Source organism: Mytilus edulis, chromosome 7, assembly GCF_963676685.1.
Source record: "Mytilus edulis chromosome 7, xbMytEdul2.2, whole genome shotgun sequence".
Lineage (NCBI taxonomy): Eukaryota > Metazoa > Mollusca > Bivalvia > Mytilida > Mytilidae > Mytilus > Mytilus edulis.
In genome coordinates this window covers 59638812-59663794 of record NC_092350.1, presented here as the reverse complement: position 1 = coordinate 59663794, position 24983 = coordinate 59638812, and the positions used below count along the sequence as shown (strand labels likewise).

Below are 24983 nucleotides of genomic sequence, written 5' to 3'. Positions count from 1 at the left end.
GCTCTGTTTCCATAAATGTTTATTTACCGCTCTCAAATCAAGTATCAATTTTTTTTTAAATTAGACTGAATTGATACAGTAAAAGTTTTAAAAAAAAAGGTCGCTGTCCACACTGAACTATTAAACCTCTATGTAATAAATCTTGAATAGCTGTATGTACAAAATCGGAATTTTTCAAAGCTGATAAATTGTTGAATAAATACGTAGAATGAGGAATGGAATAAAATGGTATCTTATAACCATCTCTTATAGTATCAAATATATAGTCATAAGCACCGATATCTATCCAAAATTGTATATTTTCCTTCAGCCTATCCTTAACAATAATATCAGTACCATCTTGCTCATATTCGTAATAATCATGTGTACAATTTTGAACAGACTCATTATCTAAAGAACTAATGTCAAAATTATACTCATCTTTTACAAAGCTAGTTTCTTTTGTTTGATACTGCTGTCTTGTTGTTTTGGAAGGGGCAGTTAACACTCCAGTGTTTGTACGACCCACAGTTGAAGCATGGTCCCCGTTGAGATTTTCCAGCGTACTGGTCCTTGGCATACGGGAAACTTCTATACCAAGACGGCTGGCCCCCTCGAAAGGGCTGTTGAGAGTTGAAGCTAGAGCTAACGGTGGCAGGAATTTACTGCTGTTTAGCTGCTGGTTTGCTCTTACTCTTTTTCTTCCTAATGGCCCTGTTTTCAGTCCTGATAATCTTGGACTCATCTTCAGAATCGCTAGCAATTGGGTTTTCCTCGTTCTGGCGAGCTGTATCCCACCCTCCATCAGAAGTATACGCGATCTTTATTAGATTATTTCTATGTTAAAGCCTATCTGTACAGGATGCAACAATGTCTGTAGCATAATCAACTTTGCCATTGTCAATAGCCCGAATAGCTTGGGTTAAATCTTCAAGGTTTTCTGTATTGTAATTGAACTGAATTGTGTTACCTTCCGAACGCCATTGGTACTGGGAGTCCGACTTCAGCCTTTTAACTTGAGACTTCATGCTCTGGTTTGTGCCATGGATTTTGTCGCGCAAACTATTTATTTTTTCACTTATCTTATTGTCAACAAGAACTTCGATATCCTGTTTTTGACGATTAAATGCGTCTAAAACTGTCCGCAAAGATATTTCTTCGTGAGGTGTATCGAAATCCATATTTACTACATGTATAACTGAGAAACACGTTTAGTCGAGTCGCCCCTGTTGTGCTGAATGGCTATATCCCATGAAGCGCGGGAAAACAACTAACGGTATATGTGAGACAAACGGTTGAAATAACATTTTTATTTGATACAAACGTATATTCAAATATTCAAAATCAGCTCGTTGTGTTTATTGTCGTTTTTTATTTGATTTGTGATACCAAGCAAATGATCATATCCTTTTATACCACGCTATTTACGAGTTAACATATTTAAACTACGAATCCGCAGGATGATTTTGATGATCGTTTAAATATGCTGACATGAATTATCATTGATATGGTTATATGTATAAATTAACTGTTTAAAAAATTTTGAATATTTGAAAAACTAAGGCTTTTCTACCTTAGCTGTATTTGAAATAACTTTTAGGAATTTTGGTCCTTAATCATGTTAATGCTCTTCAACTTCGTACTTTATTTAGCCCTTTTAACTTCTTTGGATTCGAGCGTCACTGATGAGTCTTTTGTAGACGAAACGCGCGTCTGGCGTATATACAAAATGTAGTCATGGTATCTATGATGAGTTTATTTACAACCACTGGGTCGATGCCACTGCTGGTGGATATTTATTTTCCCGAGGGTATCACCAGCCCAGTAGTCAGCACTTTTTGTGCTGACATGAATTATCATTAATATGGTTATATTTATATATTAACTGTTTTAAAAAATTTTGAATTTTTGAAAAACTAAGGTTTTTCTACCTCAGGCATAGATTACCGTAGCTGTATTTGGCATAACTTTTAGGAATTTTTGGTCTTTAATGCTCTTCAACTTCGTACTTTATTTGGCCTTTCGAACTTTTATAGATTCGAGCGTCACTGATGAGTCTTTTGTAGACGAAACGCGCGTCTGGCGTATATGAAAAATTTAGTCCTGATATCTATGATGAGTTTATTTTATGAGTAAGGCGTGGTGTATATGTTTTGTAACATCATTGAAAAGTGGCATGGTGATGTGTTATCCAATAAAAAAAACCAGTGGGAGTGTCGTTCTAGTCCGCTGCCTAGCGCGCACGAGAAAACCGATCTAGTTGGGAATATGGCACATCAGATATGACAAAAAGTTATTTTTCTGATTTGAGCAACTCGGGTTCCTCTAACATGTCTAAGGCACATACCACTTGATGTTTTGGGAGCCCGTGATTTTTTTAGAAAAATTACTCCGGCTCTGATTTATCCACCTATCTACACGAAGTTGCAAGGACAAAGTACGTCATGCTTCTTTTTCGTGGAATAACATATCAATCTTTATATTAAACCATGGTTTTTTCAAAAACCGAACTATAAAGCAGATTATCACGTAAAAACTTCAATGGAACAATGCCGTTTTATGTTACAACGCTATTTATGCTTCTTTCTGACGAATGGAGCTTGTTAACCGGTGGTTGTCTTTGGTCGCTTTTTGCAATGCAAAATTCTTTGTTTTCCGTTGATTGTTAAGTATACACAAAGACTTATGAGTTATGTTCTAAAAGACGTTTGTTACATCTTTTAAAATAGCTTTACATTACGGATGTACGCCAATGAAGACTAATTTAACGATACAAACAAACAAAAGATTTCAACTGACAACTGACAACTTAAATACTGGATTCTTTATTCCTCTTTAAAAGGGAAATGATGGGTAGATATTTGTTTTTAGATAATTTTTATATACTGCATAATTCAGAATTTTCACTTTGATTGTCAGGAGCGCTTATATTGATTTTTCATTAAGACATCTATCATAAATGAGCTATAACCGTTCGTATAATATCATAAAGATATCTTACCTTAAGGCCTCTACTAGTATTTGAAGGTTAAAACTACGTATTGGTGACCTAAATTTAACAAACAATTTATAAGATATCATTTCGTTGCGTATGTTGATCTATAGTCGGTGACTTCTACATTTATATGTATATATATTGGACATAAAATTATAAATGTTTGTCAGAAATGCACAATCAATAGTATTCGTAAAGTGTATACCACTTCTTTAACTATATTTACAATAACTAAACATTAAAACTATATGATTTGTAAATTATTTACAAGCACATCTTATCAACGACATACAAACAAGAGTTGTCAATCTTTGCTTGTTGTTATTGGAATTCACAAAAATTAAATGCATTTATATTAACATACATATTGTTTGCATACATTTGGCTACATGGTTCCTCATAATATTTAGTATAGGCACCATTGAGACTAACGATTACAAAACCACACAATCACTACCAGACTCCCGGTATGAGAACCCTAATCAACTGTTATGTTGTCTAACTTTGGAACAAAACTCCCAAAACAAATTGAAGCTTTGCGGAATGTTTCTTTCGGTCTGATAATAAAAGGTGAATATCCCCTTGTAAATTACTTAACATTAAATGTTTCAAATTCAAACCTGCCTCGTCTGGTCCAGCCTAGATAACTCATTTGTCCCATGGCGTCCAAGAATAAGATAAGATGAAGGTAAACGAGTATGACTTAATGTCTTTGGTATTGCTTTGTTTCATTTATCATAAATAGGAATAGCGAACGAAGATGCAAGTATCTTGTCTTGAGGAGTGATCAATCTTCCTGTGTAAAGTATCACTCTAATTCAAACTTAAAAATCCCTGAAACTGACATTATCAAGATGCTTGATTTATATACGTTCGGAGAAAGTGTTTTTCAACAGACTGTCGGCATTCCAATGGGAACCAACTCTAAGTAGCAAAATTCAATCAGCACGTGCATACGGGGTATGTATCTCCCAATTGATACGATATTCCTGTGCTTGTATTTTCGTACAGTCTATTGAAAAACACGTCCTCCGAACGTAACAAGTATGTGGTCAATCAAGAAAATCAATCATCTTGATAATGTCAGTTTCAGAGAATTTTTGTTTGAATCAGAGTGATCCTTTACAAGGTAGGATTTTTCCCTCCCTAAGACAAGATGATTGTATCTACGTTGGCCATTCTTTTTATAAAACAAAGCAATACCAACTCTTTCAATTTGTCTTTTAGTTTGAAATATGGAATACTTGTTTAAAGCCTCTAGAATAGTTATTTCACAATAACTTTGAAACCCGTCTTTGATTGCTTATAAAATAGATGTTAATTTGAAATGTGAAGTACGTGTGTAAAGCCTGTAGAATATGTAGTTTCACAATAACTTTGGTGCCCGTCTTTGATTGCTGATAGAATAGATGTTAATAATTCGGAAATAGGTTTTGTCAAAATATGAGGACGTCTTAACTGTATATGTTGTAATAAAATGACCAACACGACGGGTGTCACAAGTGGAGCAGGATATGCTTACCCTTCTGGAGCACCTGAGATTACCCAAGTGTTTGGTGGGGTTCGTGTTGGTTAGTCTCTAGTTTTTCAATTTTGTGTTTTGTGTACTATTTTTTGTGTGTGTTGTCTTTTTAATTTTTAGCTTAGAGTTGTCAGTTTATTTGTCTCATTGGCAATCATATCAAATTTTCTTTATTATATTGATTGTCAGCTTGTATTAAATTGTTCCATCTGTTATACACACACAGACTTCCCTAGTCAAAGTGATGTAAAATAGCTTTTTCCCATTTCAAATTAGACAGTGTTTTTTTTATTACTGGATTTGAGTTTTTCGTTTTTTGTTCTTTACAGTGAACATTTCAATTTACAGCAAACCTATACATCTGGGCTTTAACATTGATTGTTATATAATTATAACATCATTTCTAAAACAAAAGCTGTGTATGCCGACCTATGTTACATCAGTGTCATATACACTCCTGGTAGTAATAACCACCACTTATTATTGGAATTGACAAGGGAAAACACTCATATTGGCAAACCTGTACACACTTTATACTAATCATATGCCATAAAAAAAATGTATGATCCCATGTGTGGTTATCATCAAACATGAAAAACAAATATATACATTAAGATGTTATAGATGATCATAGATAGTATATATCAAAGGATATAACGTTTTTCTATTGAATATATCTATTGGTGGGGATATTTTAAAACATCATTGTATGAACATAGAAAATAGCATTTTTCCGTGTTCATCTGGTTGATGTGTTACCAAACTTTCAGGAAACAAACAAAAACGTGTAGCTAACACTCAAATTTTACACGTGTATAATTTATTCTCCAAATTTGGGTTGCATTGTCCCTATACAAATATGGGAAATCGCCTAATGCAGTGTTTTGTTTATTCATAATATAGTATATATTTTAATTGCATCTCTCTCATTCTTCCGTCTGCTGTGTATTATTCTTTATTTGTCGTTAATATTGATTTGAGTTTATGAAAATATAGAAAGATTTATATAAATATTCGACAAAGAATGTTGGACAAGACGAAGGACGTAAATTGAAAGATGGTACAAACCACTTGTTACAGAACTATCCAGGAAAGTTCACAGATTAAATCATTATCTATTCAAGCCAAGGTTAAAGGGTTAATCACATCTATGATATTACTTGTTATGCATGTTATATATATTCTACTTTTTGACAATGTAAACAAAAACTTTTGATGTCACATTTTAGTGACATGTAAATATTTAAATTATTAAATGTATACAGATTTATATGTTTGATATACAATATTTCTTTGATATATTTTGAATTAGATATAAAAGTTTGCATACAAGTTCTAAATGTGAAGGGTATTTATTCTTCAATTGACCCGCGCGTCTTTTTTTTCTAGCAGAAATTTGCACTTTGGGTTTGATTATTCATGTCATTAAATGTGTAAATCAAACATCTATACAGTTTTCTTTTAATTTTGAAATTAACATGTATGCCTGTCTTGAGTGGTATATATGTCAATTCAGTTTGAACCAAAAAAAAAAAAAAAATCACGAAACGAGTAATCATAATTCAATAAATTTTTTCGTCCTTTGTTCTCTGCAGAGAACATTTCAATTTACAACAAACCTATATCTTGGCTTTAACTTTGAATGTTATTCAATTATAACAACATTTCTAAAAAAAAACAATGTATGCAAACCTATGTTGCCACATTGTCATATAAACTCCTCGTAGTACCAATCACCACCTTTTATGGGAATTGCCATGGAAAAACGCTCATATTGAAAAACCTGTACACACTTTATACTAATGATATGCCATAAAAAGGTATGATCCCATGTTTGGTTATCATCAAACATGAAACATATATATATACATTAAGATGTCATAGATAATCATAGATAGTATATCTCAAAGGAGATAACGTTTTTCTATTGAATATATCTATTGGTTGGGATTTTTATAAACATTGTATGATCATAGTGAATCGATTAGATCTTTATAAATCAAGACGGACGTGTGTACTCCGCCGAATGTGTGTACCGTAATAACATATTGAGACTTTCCACCATTTTCAGTGTTCACCTGGTTAATGCGTTTCCAACCTTTCAGGAAACAAAATAAAACGTATAGCTGTTAACCCCCAAATAGTAACACGTGTATATTTACCCCCATATTTTGTTTGCACTGTCCCTTAAGGTGGCACGGTAGTATTTCCTGGCCCATAAGGGATAATGATAGCCTTTTTAGAATTTTCACCACTTTCTAACACTGCAAAAAATTCTACATTCACAGTTAACTGAAGTACTTTCATTTTACTATTCAGAAATGAATTTGAATATGTATCATGACCGTTTACTTTTTTTGCTATTTTTAAAAACCTAAGGCCACTAGTACTTTTAGGTATTTTATGGTGCAGTGAATACAAAATTAAAAAAAATTCTCAAAAATTCATTTTCATCTGTATGTAAAATTATTTCATATTTTTCTACACCTGATTCATCCCTCAGTTTGGGAAAGTATGTTCAGTTGATACTGTATTTTTTGTCCAATCACACTGTTTAGATACATTTACCTAAGTAGGGTACACAAAAGAGCAACCTAAATTCTGGAATGCAAATACTACCGGCCACCTATACAGACATTGGAAATCGCGTAGTGTCTTGTTTATTCATAATATTGTATATTTGCAATTGCATTCCTCTCATACTTGTGTCTCTGTGTTCTTTAACTGTCGTTGATATTGATTTTGGTTTATGAAAATAAACAAGAATGTTGGACAAGACGAAGGACGATAATGAAAGATGTTACAAACCAGTTGTTACAGAACTATCCAGGACGTTTGACAGATCAAATCATTATCTATACAAGTCAAGGTGAAAGGTAAATCACCTCTTTGTTATTTCTCGTTATACATGTTATATTTCATGTACTTTTGGACAATGTTAAAAACCCTTTTGTGATCATTTCTTGGTGATATGTATACATTGAAGTTAATAACCGTATAAAGTATATATGGTTGATATGAAATATTTTTTTTAATCATTCCTGAATAAGATGTTTACATACATGTTCTGAATTGATGAGTGTTTTTTTATTGACCCGAACGTCTATTTTTTCCTATCATAAATTTGCATTTTGGTTTGACCATTCATGTCATTAAATGTGTTAGTCAAACATCTTTACAGATCTTTCATTTTTGAAATAAACATGTATGTTTGTCTTGAGTGGTATAAATGTGTATTTAGTTTGAACAAGAAATCATGATTCATTATACACTGTGTCTAAACCACACCGGCAAAATTTGTTCGGACTCGATGGTATCTAACATCCGGCACAATGACGGAACATTAATAGACAGAAGAAAGCTAGGTTTCTCCTTATTTTCTTATTTTTTTTATGATATCGAAGAATATATATACATATACAACTATTTTCTATTGTGATATGCAATATTTTCTACAACCGTTCTATATTAACGAAGAAATAAGTCAAAATGCATGTCAAAATGACGAATTGAGTGAACCTTGCCTCGAAATTGTTTAATTTCTCGTTAAATTGTTCACATTGTACGGAAAGAAAGGTACGGGAAGATAGATATTGACACGGAGATTGCAAATTTAGTTATTATGAGCATCTCAATTATTGTATTTCTGTGTATGGAACGAAAGAAAAGGGTCATGTCAAATTAAAATAAACCGGTTTCGTCAATGTTGTTACTACACAATCACCCGGTTTCGTCTATATATATCACCCGGTTTTTTTGGGTTTTTTTAACAAACAATTTATGAAAAGAAACTTTGGCACGGATCTGAACATTGTCTTTCGAGAATTTAAATATATATTTATTGTAAAGTATACTTGGCGTGTTAAAATCTATTTTAAGCGGGCACTTTTGGACATAGTTAATTATGATAATACACATTTTCCTAATGAAAGGCGTATCCCTTATTTCACTTAACTTCAAACTAATTTTAAATGGAATATAAATACTGAATATCAAACACTGGTATCTAATTATTTTGTAACATTATTATATTTTTTTTTGTTTATAATATTCAGTGGCGGATCCAGGGGGGGGGGGTTCCGGGGGTTGGAACCCCCCTTTTTTTTGGCCGATCAATGCATTTGAATGGGAGCATATAGTTGGAACCCCCCCCCCCCCCTTTACTCTGGGTTGGGACCCCCCCCCCCCCCCTTTTAAAATGGCTGGATCCGCGCCTGATATTAGTATGTAAAGATGAAAAATAAAAGGATGTGTTTTGATTGTGCCATAATTTTAATTTACTATACTATATTATATACACTTAGTTTACAATATTTACTATCAATTATTAATACATTTATGCATTCAATCATTGACGAACGGTCCCAAACCGACTATAGTCTATATACTGTTCTGCACAAATTAATCATGCATGCAGTCCTGCCAGATTTTCTGGTACTATATATACTGTGTTACTTGCGCACTAAAGAGAGTTTTCACACTTAAGCATCCATAACATAGCAGTGAGATTTGTAACTTTCTCCCCGTTTCTGGTAGGCACATTTATTTTCATAGGCATGTTTTCACATTATTTTCAAATTCATTTTTTGTACAGTTCAAATTCAATTGAAACTTCAAGATAACTTTCGAAATCTGACAGTTTTGTATTTTCAATGTGAATAAAAGTTGGTTTGCAAAACATGACCGTCATTTATATCTAGGTCTTATTAAGAAGAAGTGACGGTAACCACTTACCCCATAAACATTGACAATGAGACAACTTTCTTTTAGACACAACAATTGTGTTGAATTAATCAAGTTTAGGTCAGCGTATGCCTTAAACAATGAGAAAAACACACAAACTGCATGAAAGGGGCTATAACAGGGCCCTAAATTATAAATGTAAAACAATTCAAACAAGAAAACTACCTGCCTATTTTATGTTCAAAACGCATATGGTATAAAGCAACCAAAGACAACCATGGAATTACAAGCGTGTGATTCGGGAATGGACTGCGTCATAGTGTTGTCGCTGACACAAACAGTACAACTAAAGTACAAATAATAAAAAATGATGAATAAACCTTAACTCGTCCGATGACAGAGCCTGTATAGTAAATGCGCGATGTGTGCCAAAACTTGTATCATAGTTAAAATTATCCCTTAAATTAAATATAATAAATATACATGTATTCGCAGTTTACTATGAAGTCCACTATCACTGAACTAGGATAAATATTTATTAAGGGGCCAGCTAAAGGACGCCACCGGATGCGTGAGTTTCTCGCTTCATTGAAGACCCATTGTGGCCTTCGGCTGTTTTCTGCTCTATGGTCGGGTTGTCGCTTGGAATTTGTATGAACTTTTCATGTTGATAGACATTTTTAAATAATCTGTTGTTTTTTTTATTAAGATAAGCTGTCCTGGAGTTACGGTGCGACATGTTTATGCTGGACAAGACGGATAGATAGACGGACAGACGGACGGACCGAATGACTGATAGATGGAGGAACGGACGGATGGGAGGACGGACGGACGGACAGACGGGTGTATACAATAATAAGTCCTGTCAAAATTGGGACGGGCGTGTAAAAACGCAAAGAAATGAAAAAAAACTCGTTATTAAAGGTCAATAAGTTTTATTAGGATATCGGCCAAGTCGATTTATTTGTATATTTGTCTGCCTTATCAATTTTGCTATTTAACTTTTATATATATTTGAAAAAAATGTATAGAAATCGAAAAAAAGAACTTGATATTCGGCATTTATTATAATAAACATAATCCAACTCACATAATCCGATTTCCCGGGTGTCCCTGTTTTCTCATTTCTTAAAATATTTTAATTCGGTATACACTTTATAAGATAAATGGCGAATCTAGATGACGTATAGGTTGCACGCCCCGACCCCACCTGTGGTTGCCAAAACTATATTGATTCCTGTATTTAACGATTTTGTAAAGCAAAAAATAATCAAAATATTGTTCGACTCGCTACGCTCGGTGGTATGAAAAAGTTGTTAGAATTACGTCCACTTTGAAATAAACTGAATCCGTCTGTCCGTATATATTGTCAAAATATATTGACCAACGTCAGTGTACGATCATCATAACACAACGGCGACAGTACAGACTCTTTTTTTAGTAATGTTAACAAAATAATTATTATTGAATTTTGTCGATGACCTGAGACTATTATACTAATTTGGACATAGCAGTATAGTTACAATAAGAGATAAAAAAAATATTTTAATGCATGGTAGTTGTAATCCTACATTCATTTTCTATGTCGATTATGTATGCATATACAGTTGTCTTATTATCAACGTTTATCCTTAAGAAGATTTATTTTTAACGATTGTAGAAAAGATTACATACATAGAATGATTAGATTACTTATAAAGGTGTCCATCCTTTTGTGCGAGAAAATCACATGTCAATTGTGTGTTTCGATTTTTAAGACCGTAAACTTTAATTTCAAGTTTAAACATGTTCAACATATTTTCCCATAACTCATATAGAAAACGCATATTTAGAGAGCTTTAATTTCAATATGCTGTTAAAAAATTTCGGAATGCAAAGTAAATTAAAATATTTGTGTTCTATAAGAGTAGGAATTCAAGTTTTTGCTTATTATTTATTTGAATCTGAGACTTATAAAAATAATAAGCCGTTGTCCGGTGAACGAACTTGTTTTCCAACGACCCACAGAACTCCTTTTGAACGCTGAAATTAAATAATCAATTATAATGTAATGCGATTATGATTTTTTTTATTTGACCAAACCGGGTTATGCATTTTGAAATCTATGACGAAACCGGGTTGTATACATTGACGAAACCGGCCAGTTCCATTTTGACATGACCCATTTCTTTCGTTCCATACACAGAGATACAATTATGGAGATGCTCATAATAACTAAATTTGCAATCTCCGTGTCAATATCTATCTTCCCGTACCTTTCTTTCCGTACAATGTGAACAATTTAACGAGAAATTAAACAATTTCGAGGCAAGGTTCACTCAATTCGTCATTTTGACATGCATTTTGACTTAATTCTCCGTTAAAATAGAACGGTTGTAGAAAATATTGCATCTCACAATAGAAAATAGTTGTATATGTATATATATTCTTCGATATCATAAAAAAAATTAAAAAATAAGGAGAAACCTAGCTTTCTTCTGTCTATTAATGTTCCGTCATTGTGCCGGATGTTAGATACCATCGAGTCCGAACAAATTTTGCCGGTGTGGTTTAGACACAGTGTTATAGAACTAATAAAAACTTTCCTATGTTATGCAAAGGAATGATGATTTGAAAGGAAAAGTTAAATGGACTTATTATTGTTTACAAATGACTAAAATTGTATTTAAAGTTTCTTAAAACACCTGTTCACATACCCTTTAGCTACAAACAACAACACGATGTATTGAAAAAATACTGTTGTTTCATATGATTAGATTTGTGAATTACTAAATTTGGAGGCATTTTGGTTTCCGATTAGTTTGATATAAGTTACCATAGACCAACTATCTTTATCAATTGTATATTACTAATTTAATATTGAAAGTCCTTGACACATGTGACATTCACTACAAAAAATCAACATGTTGAGAATGTGAAACAACTAGGACAAGGTAAAGGTGAAAACGACTTAAATAGTTTGGAGACAGGTCAATTGTTTATTTAAAGCAAATAATTATGATTTCACATGAGAAATGATGAGATATTTGAGTTCGAAAATGACTAAAATTGTATTTAAATTTGGTGAGACACCTGTTCCAAACCCTTTAGCTTCAAAAAACATTCGGTAGGTTTGCAATGAAGCTATTAATAAAGTGTAAAGGTTAACCAATCTTTAATTAACCTGATTAATTATATAATAGATAAGAGTTTTTAAATGATTTGATATATCGTATGTTGTGTGAAACAATATCTCATTTTGTTTCTGCAGTGAATCAGGTTTTACATACCATAACATTATATCTATGATAAACGAACCTGTATGCATCAAAAACAGAAAAAAATATATTGAAATGTTTTATAGACAACCGTTAATATACAACTTAGCTGTAAATTAACATACTTAACATAATCTGTATGAAATGAAGCTTAGTGAAAATCCCATAATCTGCCGAACAGAAAAGACATTATCCGTTTGTTTTCCAGGTTTTTTTTAAGGGAGAGTCAACTGTGATACTTCCTTACACTTATCTTTTCACCTACATCAACTGCAAGGACTTCAACGACAGCTGAGAAAATGACTCTGTCTTGATAACTGGAAAACACTAATTATAACATTGACAATGACATAATCATGATAATAGAGGATAAAAAAAATCATCAACGTTACGTCTGGTCATTATGTCCTTAATGGTTTTGAAATTATTTACGAAACTTTTTTTTTATTTTCTCCAGACAAAGAATTGGTCTGGTCATGTTATGTCCTTTTAATTGTTTTATGTCTCATTGGTGATAGTATCATTTTTTTATTGCTGTATAAAATAAGTTTATATATACAAGATATTTAAATGTCCAATATTATGCTGTTATTATGTTGTCGTTTGTGACTTTACTGACAATCTGCAAATGAATACAAATAGCCAAATGTAAAATCACTTAACTAGTAATAATCTGTACCCCATCTATGCATAACCACTGGCATAAGCAAATTGTCAAAATAATGCATATTCAAACATCAATATAAGGAAAAAAGGTTGTTGGTACTCACATTTAGATCTTCTGGGTGAAACAAACATGAACTTTATTAATATAACATTTATTACGGTTTAAAGAAAAAATATCAACAAATTTACTATAGATTAATTGTATGCTTGTCATGATGTTTACTATAGATTAATTGTAGCTTGTCATGATGTTTACTATAGATTAATTGTATGGTTGTCATGATGTTTACCATAGATTAATTGTATGGTAGTCATGATGTTTACCATAGATTAATTGTATGCTTGTCATGATGTTTACTATAGATTAATTGTATGCTTGTCATAATGTTTACTATAGATTAATTGTAGCTTGTCATGATGTTTACTATAGATTAATTGTATGCTTGTCATGATGTTTACCATAGATTAATTGTATGCTTGTCATGATGTTTACCATAGATTAATTGTATGCTTGTCATGATGTTTACTATAGATTAATTGTATGCTTGTCATGATGTTTACCATAGATTAATTGTATGCTTGTCATGATGTTTACTATAGATTAACGGTATGCTTGTCATGATGTTTTTTTTGTCAATCTGAATAATACAGAGTGTAGTTTTTACTATCTTTTCCTTTATTGAAATGCTGTCTGTCGTTTATCTATTATTCTGTATTACAAAATGTCATAATGGTTTGAATAATACTGTTATTGATTAACGTTCTCGTCAAAGTTAAAATAAAGAAAAATTAACTAAAAAATAAATATGTTACCAAACAGTTGTTACACAAATATGTAAAAGGTTTGATGATTGACAGATCAAAATTAATATTGTACCATGAGGCAAAATTGTCTTTATTTGAAATTATTTCATTTACATGTGTTACTACATTCATCAGTTAATGTTTAATATAATCGCCAACTTAATTAAACAAATAATCCTAAAGTAAAATTCCGAGTCAAAATGATAAAGATAATATCAAGCACTTGTATAGTCACCCTTTCCAGGCGCGGATCCAGAGGGGGGGGGGGGGGGGTTCCGGGGGTTGGAACCCCCCTTTTTTTGGACGATCAATGCATTTGAATGGGGACATGTAATTGAACCCCCCCCCCCCTTTGTCCTGGGTAAGGACCCCCCCCTTTTTTTTTAAATGGCTGGATCCGCCCCTGCTTTCACATACCAACTAGATATCAATAAACAGTAACCAACTGAAAAGACACAATTTTGTAGAGTCTAAATCTGAATTCTGTTCTTAAAGTGTTGATGAAGTGTCTTGTACAGTTTTAAGTATATCAATTTTTGATCAATAATAAGCGAGTTTGTGTACATAAGAATTGTGAACAATCTTCAAACAAGTTTAACCCCGCCACATTCTGCATGTTCTGTATGTCCCTGTCTCTAGTCAGGAACCTTTGTTCACAGTGGTTGTCGTTTAACATCTTTGTTGTTCGTTCTTTATTTTTTATATATGTAAAGCTTTTCGTTTTGGAAAGTCGTATGATTACATATATATTCTAATTTCTGAATATTGTTGTGTCCAGTGAAGAGTTGTCTCATTGTTAATTGTACCACATCCTCATTTATACTCATCTATTTAACTTAGTATCTAGAAATACATTGATATGACTACGAACTTGTTCCTTTTTTCTAAGACACTTTAGTAAGACATGTAAAATAGAAGGTACTTGTTAGATAAGGGCTAGCATATTTTCATTTAACGCATTCATAAGGTTGACATTAACTTTGAAGGACTCTCGATCTTACTTTGAAATTTCTTTTTTTACATACATAAGGAAAACAGTTATACCGGATAAGTGTTACTGATATCAAACGTAGGAATGTCTACGTTATATGTATACTTCAAACGTCCGTAGGAAAGCTGATCTTTAAATCAAATCTACAGGACGAAGCTTCGAAGTATATATATATATATATTGGTTATGATTATTGTTTAATTCAAAATAATCTAAAAGCAAATCAAGTACAATCGGGGCATTTTATTTAATATACTACCTTTGACAGCAAAGAATATTCTATATTTTTCAGCTTATTTATATTTTCTTGGAGGATACACGTTTAATAAGAACAGCGTTTGAATGAGATGGATAAGTACTCCAAGTCAAGCAATGATGTTTACAGATTGGGCAGCAGGTGAACCAAGCAATCTTAATGAAATGTGTCTTAGGTCCTATGGGCCGATAGGTTTGAAATGGTGCGATATGCCATGTGACTGGTTGAAGTCTTATACTTGCGAATTTCAGATAAGAATACATTGCATCGTTAAAAAATTATAAGAAATTTCAAAGGAAACATAAGTATGTTATTGTATTATTATTTTTTCCAAAAAGATGAGCATCAAGAGTTTGGATTTTTAAATTTCATCAAATATATATATGTTAACCCAGTAATATTTATCATTTTATTTTGCTACATTTCATGCTACTCACGAACATAATTGTTTTGTTTTTTTTTATTTTTCTTAAATATTCAATAGTACTGTAAATGATTATTGCTATCAACATTTGACGCACAACAACATGTTTTAAATGTTCCAAGCATTTATACTGTTTCTTATCTGAAAATAAATATGTCATATCCCAACACGGATGTTTCAATTAAATTGTTTTTTGATATTTTCTAATGAAATATCGTTTGTTCTTTAAAATCAGAAAAGACATTTGAGCGACACTGAACACATCTGTGTTCATTTTCATTCTTCCTATTACGTTGTAGCGGAAACAGAGATTTGCAATAAAAGGACAGTTCCCATCTCTTCACAGATAAATTAGACTTAAGCTCTACATGCTTCTTTAGTTAAATGAGAAAACAGTTTGCTCCAGGAAAGATTTTGTTTTTATTCCACAACAGTTTTGCACTTGCTGTTAACATATTTTTTTTCACAGTACAATAGTGTCATCTGCTAGCTGACTTATTTTTAAAGTATGGATGTGTCCATATATATCAAACATTAAGTAACTGAATGCGTGTTCGGTGGTTGTCACTTTGATCATAATGCCATGAAACGGACATGTCGCCGACAACTTAATATGTTCGTTATTGACTACCATTCCATCGGTGAATTGACACACAATACACAAATGATTATCAGTTTCGAAATCGGTTCTGTCTGTACATTCTGTCGCATAAAATATATTAACTGAGCGTGTGTGTTTATTAATCTTTTCCTCAATCATCGTTATATTTTTTCTGTCAAGAAAAATAGTACCAAGTGCAATACAATTAAAATAATGTAGATTGAATGCACATGCATATGGTCCGTTATTATTACCACACACAGAACCCTCTGTATTTCTTCGTTTCGCTCCACGTATAATCTATCAACAACATATTTTTTATCTCAGGATTCAATGTATATTACAAATGACAGCAATATTGCAATAAAATAACAACATTTTTTTGTTCGCATGGATTTAGTGTTCCAGCATATGTCCTCTTTTTATTCAAAATTTTGATACGTAACAAAATTTCAGTAGTTTTGATACCTTGTGCTGACTAGTACAACAAAAGTATTTGACTGCATCAACTAAAACTAACCATATGTGCACTTTAATTTGTAAATCTATATACCAGCACAGCCATATGTTTTATGTCAGGATTCAATGTATATTACAATGGACAGTAATATTGCAATAAAATAACAACAATTTTTTGTTCGCATAAATTAAGGGTGCCAGCATATGTCCTCTTTTTATTCAAAATTTTGATACGTAACACAATTTCAGTAGTTTTGATACCTCTTGCTAACTTGTGCAACAAAATTATTTAACCGTGTTGACCAAAACTGACCATGTGTGCACTTTTATTTATAAATCTATATACCTGCATAGTAAATCAGCCATATTTTTGTATGTCCGGACTCAATGTATAATACAATGGACAGCAATATTACAATACAATAACAACACATTTTTGTTCGCATTAATTAAGGGTGTGAGCATGTCCTCCTTTTATTCAAAATATTGATACGTAACAAAATTTCAGTAGTTCTGATACCTTATGCTGACTAGTACAACACAATTATTTGACTGCATCAACTAAAACTAACCATATGTGCACTTTAAATTGTAAATCTATATACCTGCACAGCCATATTGTTTTATGTCAGGATTCAATGTATATTACAATGGACAGCAATATTGCAATAAAATAACAGCAATTTTTTGTTTGTTTAAATTTAGGGTGCCAGCATATGTCCGCTTTTTATGCAAAATTGTGATACGTAACAAAATTTCAGTAGTTTTGATACCTCTTGCTGGCTTGTGCAACAAAATTATTTGACCGTGTTGACCAAAACTGACCATGTGTGCACTTTTATTTATAAATCTATATACCCGCATAGTAAATCAGCCATATTTTTTTCTGTCCGGACTCAATGTATAATACAATGCACAGCAATATTACAATACAATAACAACACATTTTTGTTCGCATTAATTAAGGGTGTGATCATGTCCTCCTTTTATTCAAAATATTGATACGTAACAAAATTTCAGTAGTTCTGATACCTTATGCTGACTAGTACAACACAGTTATTTGACTGCATCAACTAATACTAACCATATGTGCACTTTAAATTGTAAATCTATATACCTGCACAGCCATATTTTTTTATGTCAGGATTCAATGTATATTACAATGGACAGCAATATTGCAATAAAATAACAACATTGTTTTGTTCGCATGGGTTTCTTCATGTCAAAAGAAGCCAAATGAACAATGACAAAGAATTGTGCATTCATGCTTGTGTCTCACATTCTTTATTAATTTGAAACCTAAATTCTGTTTTAATTACTTTTCAAAAATGTTTCGGTCTCAAAGCGTAGTACAGTCATTTAGTGTAACACTTCTTCTTTTTAGGGACAACTTTAAGATACTAAGATGTAAGAAAAAGCAAAATATTGTATTCACAAACGGGAGCATGTGGCTGCTGGTTTTTTTTGTTTCGGCTTGCAAAAAATCTTATTTACCTGTCAATTATTATGGTTGTTTTTCAAACTAAGTTAAGAGGAAGCTGATTATCAACGTCGCTGATTAACATGTTTGAATAAGGCCCAACGACCTTAAAATTTTAGATATGTGCCTTAATGTTTTCTAAAATACTTTCTGCAATTCAAGAAAGTAAGCATTTTCTAATTGTATAAACATTGTTATTTTACTGGTAAATGTCAATAATTTAAATACAGTAATTTGGAATTCAATAAAACGAAAAATAGTAATAGGAGTTTTTTATTCAAGGTACATTCGAAATATTATACAATTCTCTTAGCGCAAGATCATAACAACCCCAAAAACAACCATCAGCACGACATTGTGAAGCACCTGTATTAATGTTACACTCTTGAAATCCAGTTTGGATGGAAGTAAAAGAAAGTAATTCTCCTTTGCATGTCGTTAGTTCAGATGTCGTTTCGTTAAGTTGGTTCCGACACACTCTCAGATCTTCAATGCATTCAGCATTAGTTTCCTGTCTAGCTACACAGCGATCGAGCTCCTGTTTAAGGGCTTGGTTTTCCGCAGTTAATCGAACTACTTCTTGCTTAGTGGCTACACAAGATGCATCTAAAATATAAAGTATATATGCATTATCGAGGACTTACATACCATATTAAAAAAATCTGGTAACTACCTATGAACGACCTCTAAACAAGAGACCAAGCAGTCAATACATTAATTTTAGGTCATCGTACGGACTTAAACAATCAGGAAAGGCAATGTTGAAATGTCAGCAATAACAGGACTTCAAATAACAAATGTAGAACGATTCAAACGAGACAATCAATGGCCTAATAAATGTACAAAACAAAAATGAAACGACCACTTGAATACATGATCCTGACTTGGAAAAAGCACACACAACAGCATATGACAGATTCACCATGATAACGGGATCCCAATCTTGTATAGTTCACGATAGTTTGTCAGTTTTATTCACGTACAACAATCGTGCGTTATTAAAAACATAACCTGCATATCAAAATGAAATGTTACTTTCGTGATGACACATGGTTTTACAAAAATGTGAACATGTATCAACCAGAAAATCTTTATAATATGGTGTTATGCGAATAGCAATTATGAAAATATAACTATTAGAAATGAAGGCTTCGGCTATTGTACAAACACGTGCTTTTATCAACGCTTTTACACTCCAAAAAAATTACAAAACAAAAAATATAAATCTGGAAATGTTAAATAAACAAATATTTTATGAAAACATGGATTAATATATGAAGGAACGTTGTGTACTGCATGCACTTAGAATGGTTCAAATAAAACAAAACAAATTTAAATGATTAACTGCTACAAAGGGTTTTGTTTAATTTGTCTTATAATATATCTCCAGACTTTTAGGTATCACCTGTTTTGCCTTAGATAGTTACTTTTTATTAACTACAATTGATTGTATATAAGTATTATACAAATGAATGAACAATTGGTTAAGTATGCGTGTAGGAATCAACTCTAATTTACACGAATACTCAATCAATTGCATTATATGTTTCAGACATTGTGGGTTCACGAAATGTGAAAAAAATCAGTAAAGCTTGTATTATAATACAGGAGCTAGGTCAATACCTAGGTGTGCTTCAGTTGGCCCCTTAACAAAAAATGTTGACTAGTTCAGTGATAAGGGCCGCCATACTTAGCTAAAAGTCTAGTTCCTTCGGTCTACATTGGCAACATCCGTTAGCAAAAATAAATGTGTTAAATACTATAACTGAGGACAGATAAGTACAAAACAAAACACCCATGGACACTGTCGTTAAGGGGAAACCGTTTATGATTTAGTCAAACCGTTAGGCAATATTGTGACTTTTTCCTAACCGTGAACAATCGTGACTTCAGAAAGACATTTACAATGTTTATATGCATCAGAACGTGTTGATCTTGTGTTTGGGAGAAAAGTTTACAGATTTTGTATTGAATTTCTGTTACCGTTTACAGAATTTGTCATCATCTAAAGTATCATCTTATGATTTCGTAATTTTAAAAGAGATTTTTAATAAAGATAAACATCTCACAAAATTGTTGTACACGGCTTTGTATAGCGACGATAACTTTTGACAATATCAACAAATGGAACAAACGTAAAACAAATGTTGTAGGCCTGATCAGGTACATGCATTTTTGATAAATAAAAAAAGTGTCGGGTTGAACCCGGTTTTAAAAGCTAAAGCTCCAATGACACTAATATATATATTAGGATATGAACAAATAACTCACCTTTGTGACATCTTTTCACTGCAAATAATATCATTTTTATCAATTTAATGACAATAAATGTGCCAAGTTTGTCGATAAATTATCTGGTAGTAAACTATGAACTTTAGAATATAGTGGTAAGACAAATATTTGTTTAAATATTTCATATTCAAAGACAAGAACTTGTACAACAAATGTTGTAATTTATGTAGATCAAATTGTTTATATTGCAAATTATTTAATTAGAACCGTAACTGTATATGTAAGGCTATAAAACCATATTTTGACATCATGTATCAAGTTAAGAGACCTTGTAGATATCTTGACATTGTGTATCAAGTCAAGAGACCTTGTAGATGAACTGAAGAAAAAAAAACTCTCTCTCTCTATAAAGAAATTTTATGATATTTTGTATATTTATGAAAATATAAAAAAACTTTCGGAAAAATTCTTTACTTTACATTTAAAATGCAATATAGACTTTAAAGAGGTATGTCTTTAAATATATAATAGGATATGACCAACTTACTTGCAATGGCTGGAACAAATACTATTCCCAAAAGAACTGTGATCATACCAATGAGTGAATTCATCATATAGGCTGAGGTTAGATACATCAACAAGACGATGATGAATATGGTGTATTTTATACCAACTGACTGCAGTTTATATACTGAAGAGCATATGGTACATGACGTGTTGAGTTTTACATTCTTAGTAATGATTAACATCACGACCAATCATACAATTACATGTTTTCATATTGACAGGACTAGTAAATTTTATTGATTAAAAGAGGATGTCTTAATTTGTTTTAATATTCATTCAAGTGAAACACTACTGCTTGTTTATCATATTAAATATGCAACACTTGTTTGCACAACAAAACAGAAAAAAAAAAACAAATTGAGTAGTTAAACCAAAACTTTAACATAGTTTAATCATTCTAGAAATTAATATCCTTGGTTAAAATAATGATATGTATCATTGAATGTGAAATAAAAATACACAGCTGAAAATAAAAAGAGCACATAATGTACATGTATCATACAATTTGTATCTGTAAATAAAACAGATTATCAAATTTGACATATACAAAACAAGAGGGAAATATAGTATGATTGTCAATAAGACAACTTGCCGTGCAAGATTCTGTGATCTGTATTTGGCTGAGAAGGACCAGGAGTAAAAAAAAATACTGACGACTTAGATTGATCGTAAGTTTACAGGATTGTTCATTACTTACGATCGATCTTTGTCTTAAGGTGGTACCCAACACTTTAACTAAAATTAATTTAGCTCGTTTAATTTGTATAAAATTTTAACAAAGTATTTACTTTGACCCTTTGACAAAAATATAAAAATTTCAAAAAATTTGAACCAACTGTTTTATCAGAAAAATTACACTGGTTATATAGCAGTTTGACAAACACGGATTTTGATCATTGAAAAGCTTAATATTCCCTTAACAACACAACGTAATTAAAACGTTCAGCCGATTTTACAGAGTTATCTCCCTGTAGTGTTATGTACCACCTTAAGTATTTTTATGAAACCGACTCCAGAGGTAATTGTAACATCATATTGAAAACAAAAAAAAAATCGTATAAAGCATGACTGCACAAACAACTAATATAAAAAGAAGTTAAATTATGACAACCATCGAAACATGATATTAGTTTGACAGAAGTTGATGTATTGTTGTTAATTGATAAAATCCATTATGTATAAAAATGCTAGGTTTATAGATCGTTTTGTGCTCTAAGCATTTCACGAAAAAAAGTCTGAACAAGAGGTTGATGTGAGTTTTATATTGTGATAAGTTTCTTAACGCATCGCTTCTGATTTCGAATATATTGATATATATTATACTTATATCAGATTTTCATTTAAAGTAAGCATGTTTCGCAAGTTGTCTAGCTAGGAGATGCATTGTGAAAAGTAAAATACTGAACTCCGAGGAAAATTCAATCGGAACGTCCCTAGTGTGACTGACTTTTTATCAACGTTTTCACATATACGTATGGTATTAAACAAAAACACCTGTTCGGACATTCAGTAAATTGGGAAACGGCAATTTCCATTTAATGAAATATTTTAACTTCAACATTTGTGTTAAACATGTTAAATGAACTTTGTAATAAATTAAAGCATATTTGTTAGAACATTATTATGTGTGTAGATGCTGACAAATTATATATAGAAAATGTTTGAAATAGTTCAATGTTATTATCCACATGATTTTTTTTGTGAAACATATATGTAACTATCAGTATATTTTATACCTAAATTCATCGATCATAATTCTTATAATCAGGTCCGGGATGGGTTTGCGATTGAAATGTTCTAAAGACTATGGGTTGATGGAAGTTATGTCGGGGACAGGATTCAAAGTAAGATCGAGAGTCCTTCAAAGTTAATGTCAACATAATCAATGTGGTTAATGAAGACATGCTTGCTTATATAATAAAGACCTTCTATCTTGCATGCCTTACTAAAGTGTTTTAGAAAAAATGAATAATATTGTCGTCATATAAATGTATTTCTAGATATTAAGTTTTAATAACAAAATTAAAAGAGGAAGTGGTATGATTGACAATGAGGCACAATTTCACTGGAGACCACGGGTTACAGTAATGAGCAACTATAGGTCACCATCCGACTTTAAAAACAAGTCCATAGCATATAGTCAGCTATAAAAGACCCCGAAATGACAAATGTAAAACAGTTCAAACAATACAACTACAAGCCTAATATATGTACAAAATAGTGAACGAAAAACAAATATGTTAAACAACAATCACTGAGATTAAAGGTTCCTGACTTGGGACACTGACATACAGAACATGCAGAATGTGGCTGGATTAAACTAGTTTACAGATTGTTCACAATTCGTATGTACACAGAATCGCTTATTATGGATCAAATATATTTATGTCGTAAAGTACTTAAAGAACTTCTGAAAAAGTTCAGCAAAACTTATACAACAGAAGATATACTTAGCCGAGACAATACTGTTTCCTTTCAGTTGGTTACTGTTTTTTTTTAATGTAGTGGGTATGGAAAAAGGGGACTATAAAAGTTTTTGATTTTCATCTTTGGCATTTTTGACTCGGAATGTCACTTGCAGAATATTCATTTAATTGAGTAGGCGATTATATAAATCATTAACTGATGAATGTTGTAACACGTGTAAATGACGGGAATTCAAATAAAGAAAATTTTGCCTCATGGTACAATTTTTATTTTGATCTGTCAATCATCAAAAATTTTACATATTTTTGTAACAACTGTTTGGCAACATATTTATTTCTTAATTACTTTTCTTTATTTTATCTTTGACGAAAACGTTAATCAAGAATATAATAATTCAACAATAATGACATATTGTTAGACAAAATAATGGACAAACGACACATAACAGTTTGAATAAAGAAAAAGATAGTAAAATCTACACTCTCTATAAGTGACAATAGACAACATGAAAAATATATAATTATGTTATAGTAAATATCTTGATAATTTTTTGTTATACAGTAAGACATTTGATATTAATATTATATCATCACGGATATGCGCAACTTGTCGTTCACACAATCCCTCTTCTCATCATCTCTATTAAAACATTTACGACAACAACCTGAATTTTACGTACATGATCAGCAGATGACACATGTTAGATTGAAATATTTTATTTCACTAGAGTACTAAATTCATCCCTAAGTTGTTTATGTGGTTCATGTTGCCCAGTTTGTAGTGTTCTATCTGATAATTTGGTATCATTGTTGTTATCCTTTCGTTATATTTCTGTTTTGATATTAAATTGTCTATTTCTCTGCAGACATTTAAAATCCCCCTTATTTTCTTCTCTCTTATATTAATAAAAACATAAATCAGTCTGAACTCATTTAATTTTCTCTTTTGTATGTCTCATTGTAAAACTATCCGTATGTCATATGTTTGGCTTTAAGCGTTCTGACAAAGGTCAATTCACAAAATTGTATTTGGCTCGTTCAATTTATAAAAGCTCGTTCAATTTATACAATATTTTCATTTTATATTTGTAATCGATCACAGTATGCATTTGTTTGATGCAAGTTGTGGCAGTTTTAAATTCTTACCTTAGATATACACGTAGATATCCTATGATCTCATTTGAACAGCAAATTATCATTTTCAATTTGTTTTCATCAAACGTCATTCCATTCGCCGATTATTTAAACAATATCAATATGTTATTTCACTAAGCAATGGTCAAAAACATAGATAATTATCATTGAAATAGTTTGGTTCTAACAAAGTTTGATAGACTTTGCTAACCCAATGGTTTAAATTTGATTACCAACAAAAAACGATATTTCGTTATTTTAAAATCTTTTTATATAGATATAGGAATATGTGGTCTGAGTGCCAATAAGAAAACTCTCCATCCAAGTAACAATTCATAAAGTAAACCATTATAGGTCAATGCAAGGTACGGTCTTCATCACGGAACCTAGACTCACACCGAACAGCAAGCTATAAAGGGCCCACAAAATTACTAGTGTGAAACCATTCAAACGGGAATGCATTATCTTGCCTTTGTGACTGTCTTAGAGGTAATCACATTGTAAATG

The 24983-nt window shown here is 31.7% G+C and overlaps 1 protein-coding gene and 1 long non-coding RNA gene across 3 annotated transcripts in view; both read right to left on the bottom strand.

Annotated features, from left to right (window-relative positions):
* The window catches only part of LOC139481894 (uncharacterized), a 137272-nt gene that overhangs the window by 9336 nt on the left and 102953 nt on the right, over nt 1–24983 (bottom strand). The gene's annotated exons all lie outside the window — the stretch shown is intronic.
* Nucleotides 18375–21052, bottom strand: LOC139483542 (uncharacterized). 2 transcript variants are annotated; one of them, XM_071267557.1, is made up of 3 exons: nt 20897–21047; nt 20389–20406; nt 18375–18723 (listed from the first exon to the last, which is right to left on the bottom strand). In XM_071267557.1, the coding sequence occupies exons 1-3, from the start codon at nt 20982–20984 to the stop codon at nt 18395–18397; spliced, it is 435 nt and encodes a 144-aa protein (XP_071123658.1). In that variant the 5' UTR covers nt 20985–21047; the 3' UTR covers nt 18375–18394. The 2 variants fall into 2 exon arrangements, 1 of the variants encoding a protein (XP_071123658.1); XR_011655023.1 differs by lacking the exon at nt 20389–20406 and having other exon boundaries at nt 20897–21052.